This window comes from Coregonus lavaretus (assembly GCF_964263955.1).
Source record: "Coregonus lavaretus genome assembly, chromosome: 28".
Classification (NCBI taxonomy): Eukaryota; Metazoa; Chordata; class Actinopteri; order Salmoniformes; family Salmonidae; genus Coregonus; species Coregonus lavaretus.
Genome location: NC_140015.1, coordinates 20,811,111 through 20,818,822, shown reverse-complemented (window position 1 = coordinate 20,818,822; position 7,712 = coordinate 20,811,111). Strand labels below are relative to the sequence as shown.

At 40.3% G+C, this 7,712-nt stretch overlaps 1 protein-coding gene across 1 annotated transcript; it reads left to right on the top strand.

Moving 5' to 3' along the window:
* The first annotated feature begins 3,855 nt into the window (after positions 1-3,855).
* LOC311103611 (permeability factor 2-like) lies at positions 3,856-7,203 on the top strand. The gene is made up of 4 exons (XM_084145208.1): positions 3,856-4,096; positions 6,024-6,156; positions 6,399-6,485; positions 6,781-7,203. Exons 1-4 carry the CDS (start codon positions 4,033-4,035, stop codon positions 6,788-6,790), a joined length of 294 nt encoding a protein of 97 aa, XP_084001334.1. The 5' UTR covers positions 3,856-4,032; the 3' UTR covers positions 6,791-7,203.
* Positions 7,204-7,712: the final 509 nt, after the last annotated feature.

The following is a 7,712-nucleotide window of genomic DNA, read 5'->3' as shown; positions in this document are numbered from 1 at the left end:
ACATTTTAATTTACCAGACATTTGAGACATTTCACAGACATCCATATGCATTCAGAGCCGACCTGGCGCAGGTCGGATCTGTTGGTCCCCCCTTTGCTGCTATAACAGCCTCCACTATTCTGGGAAGGCTTTCCACTAGATGTTGGAACATTGCTGCGGGGACTTGCTTCCATTCAGCCACAAGAGCATTAGGTAGAGGTAGGGCACTGATGTTGGGCCATTCTTTCACACCGATCTCGAAAAAACTATATCTGTATGGTCCTCGCTTTGTGCACGGGGCATTGTCATGCTGAAACAGGAAAGGGCCTTCCCCAAACTGTTGCCACAAACTTGGAAGCACAGAATCGTCTAGAATGTCATTGTATGCTGTAGCGTTAAGATGTCCCTTTACTGGAACTAAGGGGCCTAGCCCGAACCATGAAACCAGCCCCAGACCATTATTCCTACTCCACCAAACTTTACAGATGGCACTATGCATTGGGGCAGGTAGGGTTCTACTGGCATCCGCCAAAACCAGATTAGTCCGTCGCACTGCCAGATGGTGAAGCGTGATTCATCACTCCAGAGAACGCATTTCCACTGCTCCAGAGTCCAATGGCGGCGACACTTGGAATTGCGCATGGTGATCTTAGGCTTGTGTGCGGCTGCTCGGTCATGGAAACCCATTTAATGAAGCTCCCGATGAACAGTTCTTGTGCTGACGATGCATCCAGAGGTAGTTTGGAACTCGGTAGTGAGTGTTGCAACCGAGGACAGACGATTTTTACACAGCCTACCACTTCGCAGCTGAGCTGTTGTTGCTACTAGATTTTTCCACTCCACAATAACAGCACTTACAGTTGACCGGTGCAGCTCTAGCAGGGCAGAAATTTGATGAACTGACTTGTCGGAAAGGTGGCATCCTATGACGGTGCCACATTGAAAGTAACTGAGCTCTTCAGTAAGGCCATTCTACTGCCAATGTTTGTCTATGGAGGTTGCATGGCCGTGTGCTCAATTTTTTACACCTGTCAGCAACGGGTGTGGCTGAAATAGCCTAATCCACTAATTTGAAGGGGTGTCCACATACTTTTGTGTTTGTTGAATCAGCTGTATCAGTGAAAACCGGATGCATCCGGTTGTGGTTAATTCCACTAAGGGTGACCCCTGGCTCTACACGGGGCACAACATCAGGAAGTAGCATTAGCCACTAGTATGATGAAGGAAAATGGCGTTCTTTATGTCAGATGGCTCCTGCGTCTGCTATACAGATATAGATCTACAAAAGGAGGCAAATTCGTTAATTTTCAATCCTAATATTTTTATAAAGATAAGCATTATATTGTTAGATTATAGGGGCCAGGCGAGCTGGGGCCTGCAGTAGCTAAAGCTTAACAATAGCCACACCATACCAAACCTTTCTAAACTTTATTAGGGTAATATAAAAAGTAAGTCAAGCCATTGTTTACAGGGAAAATATAAGCAGAAGAGTGAATGTAAACCAGGGACAAAACGCACTACCCTCCCCTGTGCCCAATAAAAAAAACACACAACCTTCCCCCCAGTAAATTTCGACCTGTCCATATAGTGTCTGACTTTCAGCTGTTGCAGATGCACCATGCTGACTTCATTCCTTGACTTTGATCTACAGTCAGTTGCTTTCGCCTTACCACTTAAACAAGCCCTCTGTTATTCGTTACTGACTATAACCAGAGTTTTCCCAGTGAGGTCACTTTAAGCTCAGGAAAAACTCCTGTTCCTACTTATAGCACAATCATTGCAGCACAATCTATGACCTATACAAAATCACCCATCAATCACATTACAATTACTATTTTCAAAAAATACACACTTCCTCTCATAGATGGGGGCAGAGTGGTCATACATGGTGTGATGTCGTAGTTGTACGGGTCAGATGTGTTGGTTCATGTTTCATTTTTGTCATGTGTTTAGAGCCCATGGCGAGCTGAGTTTCTGGCACCCTGCCTGTCTGGAGGAATGTAATCTCAGTTACTCAATGTTTACTTACATTTTATTGTTTGTCACTTCATGTTTATAATAGAAAATTGTATTTAAAGTGTGGACAGAGATTGTGATATAGACTGAGTATACAAAACATTAGGAACCTCCCCTTTTGCCCTCAATTTGTCGGGGCATAGACTCTACATTGTGGAACGCTTGTGTCCAAAGCGTTCCACAGGGATACTGGCCCATGTTGACTCCAATGTTTCCCACAGTTGTTTCAAGTTGGCTGGATGTCCTTTGGGTGGTGGACCATTCTTGATACACACAGGTAACTGTTGAGTGTGAATAACCCAGCAGCGTTGCAGTTCTTGACACAAACCGGTGTGCCTTGCATCTACTACCATACCCCATTCAAAGGCACTTAAATATTTTGTCTTGCTCATTTACCCTCTGAATGGCACACATACACAATCCATATCTCAATTGTATCAAGGCTTAAAAATCCTTCTTTAACCTGTCTCCTCCCGTTCATCTACACTGATTGAAGTGGATTTAACAAGTGACATCAATAAGGGATCATAGCTTTCACCTGGATTCACCTGGTCAATCTATGTCATGGAACGAGCAGGTGGTCTTAATGTTTTCTATAATCGGTGTAAAGCATGCACAGAGATTGTGATTTAAAGTGTTATTAGGTAGGCCTATTTTTTGTAAATAAAACATCAGTCAGCTTTAGAGGCCCGGGTGGTGTAAACTAGGCCTACTTGCAATAAAAAGAGTATTGAATTTAATTAAATTGGATTAAATTGGATTCAATTCAAGCATTGTGTTTTCTCTACTATGTCTTCATTTGAAACTCACCATCATACATTAGGTGAGCGAACATAGAGTATATTATGCCCCTTTCAATGGTAGAATACATTAAAAAAACGTCTAAATGAATGATGATTAGGGTCGGTGTCCAGGCGGTCAGGGAAAACTACTGGCTCTTATAGCATAATTATGTTCAGGAGTTTTGTGATCTGGTGAGCCTAATCACTGGCGATGATGATTCTTTGTTGAAACGGTCCATCCTGTGTGATTAATGTTTTGTGACACAATACGCATATTTCAGCCATTTGTCCACAGCTAGGTTGCATTAGAAATGTTCTATTAGTCGATGTCAGTTAGGATTCCAATGTACACATCTTGAATGTGTTAATACATAGTTGTGAGTGAGAAATATAGCGCTGTGCACTTTACTCATATTAATAGTTAAAAACAAATCTGGTTAGTAAAGAATCATCAATGCATTCAAAACTCAAGCATTTCACAACATTTCATAACACTTTAATTTGGCATTTTTCCATCTGTGTGATGTGACAGAGGTTGTTCCATGAGAAAGCTGTTGATAAATCAAAATCAAATCAAATCAAATGTCATTTGTCACATGCGCCGAATACAACAGGTGTAGACCTTACCGTGAAATGCTTACTTACAAGCCCTTAACCAACAATGCAGTTTTAAGAAAATAGAGTTAAGAAAATATTTACTAAATAAACTAAAGCAAAAAATTACATCTATAAAAATGTAACACAATAAAATAACAATAATGAGGCTATATACAGGGGGTACCGGTACCGAGTCAATGTGCGGGGGTACAGGTTAGTCGAGGTAATATGTACATGTAGGTAGGGGTAAAGTGACTATGCATAGATAATAAACAGCGATTAGCAGCAGTGTAAAAACAAATCACAAGAGAGTCTTGCTGTCACTCATGAGATAAACTGAGAAATTCCCTGCCTCACTCAGCCAGTCAGTCAGCCAAGTCCCCGATTTCACAATCTTCCATATGCTGCAATGACTCACTTCCAGAACTCGGCTTTAAAACAGCTCTCTCCCCACAGTGGCAGACAAAGCGTCTCTCTCCTCACAGCGGCAGATTCAAACTCACCACAGACAGAGAAGGAAAGAAAGAAAGAACTCACAACAAGACTGACAAAGAGAGAAAGATATAACAATACAATACTTTACACTACTTGTTACCAGCGAGATAACAACATTAGACTTTATTTGAGGATTTCTAGTAGGATCATCTGTAACTCCAAGATGAGCATCAGAATGTCAGCCAGCCTTGTCGTTGTGCTCCTGGTCCTCCTGACCATCACTGAGGGTGAGTTTATATTATTACCTACATCACTCTGACTCAATGCATTGACACCAATGGACATGAATATAATGGTTATGAGCAGTAGGATTACTATTTACCTTTATATACCGTACTGTATCCTGTATCCAGTGGCGGCTCCTGAACAAATTCTCAGGGAGGGCAATTTTTCTGATGATTTAGGTGACCTACACACATTTTTAAAAAGATATGTCCAGCAACAACATGAAGACAGGGGCAGCATATAAGTCAATACCAGAAGCATTTATTGACTGATCTCAAAAGTGTTGGCTTACAAAAGCAAAATAAGTTATCACAGTAAAAATAATCAAGGGTGTTCTTTCACATTCCTCAACACTGCATAAACAATATGCATTTCCATAAACAAATGAAATATCAGCTGAAAATACAGCATCTTGGTATTTGTTCAGATTGCAGGATCAACAAGAGCTTTTACCACATTTTTTGATATCTGTTTAATCTTACCTTATGGCCTGCACTTGCTTGTGAAGCTGTCGAGGGCACGTTTGATAGAGACAGCATCGATGTCCTTCTTCTGTAGCTTCTGGTACAGAATGTCGACGTGGGGCATGATTTTGTGAAAAAGCCGCAGGAAAAAAATTAAATCTTCATCATGTAGTATCCTCACGTAGCCAGCTGCCTCTCTCAAGGTGTGCTGGTCAAATGAACCCAATGAACCCGTCCGGATGGCTTCAAAACATTATATGAGGTCGTCTCGATTCTCGTAGACAGTGTTCACGACTCTGCTGTTGCTAACCTCATCGTTGTGGCGGCGGACAGCTAGCCTGTATCCCTCATCCAGTTGAGTGGCAATATTCACTCTCCCAAAAGCAGACAATCTCAAACAGCTATATGTGGGTCTTTGACAGCTAATTTTTCTTAATCTTTTCTGAAAGATGGTGCATGTCGGTTACACCAGTCGCTGTCCAAGCGGTGCTGTCTGCTGTGCCGCCTTCAGGGTGGAAGAGTAAGCAGGGGTAGCAAAAAACTGCATTAGCTACATCGCAGCCTGCTAGCCAGGTTTTCCGTTCATACCAATTTTTGGAAAATCCTCGGGTGTAGGACTTCCCCCCTTTAGTAGACACCTGTTGAATTATTAAATTTGGTCTGGGGGGTCCTAATTGTTTCGTTGCCAATTTATCTTCATTTGTTCGCCGACAAAAAGGAACTTCTTTCAAACACACAATCGAGTTGGACTGAAGCCTAGCCATTTTGATAGTAGTAGTGAATTGAATGAGGCTGCTACCTGGTCTTTTCTTAGTTACGTTCATTCGTGGTTACGTTATGTATGACGAAAGCGCGTAAGTGCAAGCCCACAGACACCCATAGAGAATGTATTGAAAGCTTTGAAATGTGACAAAACTAGATTTTACATGGGAGTCTATGACAGACTTCTGGGCGATTTTCAACCTGACTGAAATCGCCCAAAAAACGGGCGGGGCCATTTGAAGCACGACTTTAGCCTGATTTGACATTTAGTGGCTGGCAGATCAGACGTGAACACTGATAACTGCTGTTGCCGTGATATAATTTTTTATAAATTTATAAAAAAAAAATATTTTTTTTTATTTAATTTTTTTTAAAATAATTGATTAGAAAAAAAATCCCTTCCTTTTCCCGTTTGGCAGTGCGTCGCCCATATCGCCCTATTGAACAAGCCGTCCCTGCCTGTATCTTATTATACATACAAATCAGTCTGTCTATCTGCATCTCTCTCTCTCTAATATATGTAATATATATATACTGTATATATACCATTTAGCACACGCTTTTATCCAAAGCAACTTACAGTCATGCGTGGATGACTCTCTCTCTCTCTTTCCCTCTCTCTAACTAATCAAGTGTGTTTGTCATCACGGTGGATGCCTGTGTATTCTTTCTACCCCTGACCCATGACCTCTTCCTCTAACAGGGATGAGTCTGAGAGGCGTGGGGGCTGACCTGCGATGTCGCTGCATCGAGACGGAGAGCAGACGTATTGGTAGACTCATTAAGAAGGTGGAGATGTTCCCTCCCAGCTCGCACTGCAGAGACACTGAGATCATGTGAGTCCTGCTGCTTCCTGGTTAGAGTCCTATTACACTGGCAAATGCTTACTGTACAATATGGCTAATATATGATGTTGACATTAAATGTGGTTACTATAGAACGTTAACTTAAAAATATATAACTTAAATTAATCAGTCCTACTCCCTACCCTCCCATTTCACTAGCTAATGCTGACACTAAAATGTAGTTATTACCAGGTTTCGTGATTGTCTGACTGTGCTGTGTGTCTGTCCTGCAGTGCCACTCTGAGCAAGAGCGGTCAGGAGATTTGTCTGGATGTCAGCGCTCCTTGGGTCAAGAGGGTCATTGAGAAGATGCTGGCCAAGTAAGTACAAGATAAACTCGTACAGCCTAAGGATGTAAAACGACCAGGTAAAACAACACAGATAGGATGACTGTCATTTAACAGAGAGTTTGATTGGACAAAATTATGTCATAAATACAGCAGAGTATGACTTGCTTCACCTGACAGAAATATGTCTAGGTTCAAGTGACATTTTCTTTAATATTTTATTATCCTAAGCTTGGGGAATTTTCTTGTCTAGCTCACAAAAAGATCTGAATCCACTTCACATTGTCAATTATATTGTAATAACGTAATCTTTTATTTTCCTCAACAGCAACAAATGAAGAGGGGGAATCATTCCATTAATATTCTGAACTGTTACAAGATACAAACCAAAGAAGTATTGATAAGATTGATAGGCTGCATTCTATCATTTTCTATCCAGTTTGGAAAACAATACTAGATTTAGAGTGGGATGAGATTTATTTTAAATGAAGAGACAGTCGGTTTCTTATATACAACCAAGTACTATGTACTAAGCTTATATTTTATATTTTATTTATAAAGCGTTTTTCTTTCATTGTTGTAATCTAATTATGAGATTTACATGCATTCCGGTTGTATTGGAATGATTTCGTAATGAACAACGTCACATCCTACTTGACCCTCCAATGTATTTATGCAAACCTCAGTATATTTATTGATATATTTATTTTGTTGCCTATTTATTCATATTAAACTGATGGATCATGTTGAAACTTCCAATCTAATTCTATTACAATAAATGTGTGAAAAAAAACTCTGAAATCTGTCTCTCTCTCTCTCTATTTCTTGTATATAAATATTGCTCTACTTCTAAAATGCAATCACAGATTTTTACAACAGCTGGACTTAGACAAGCCTTATGACATTGTTCCCTAAAGCAAGGGACTATAGAGCATTGTAACAACAACACTAACAAACAATCATTCAGTAAAAATAAGGACATCTCCTCACAGTAAACCAAAAGTTGGATTTCCATTTGACAGAAAAAGGGTAATTAATTGTTGCCCATTTGAGTCATGGATTAAGATAGTGCTTGTTTCTACACAGTGGCCAATGAGCTTGGCTTGGATACAAGTCTCTTTAGATTACCCCCACTCCAGAATTGATGATTGTACTTTGCTTTGATGTTATTTGAGAAGATTCAGAACTCATCAACACAAATATTTTCCTTGAGGAAACTTCTGTAACAGACTAATTGATGAAACTTTTGCGGCAACATAT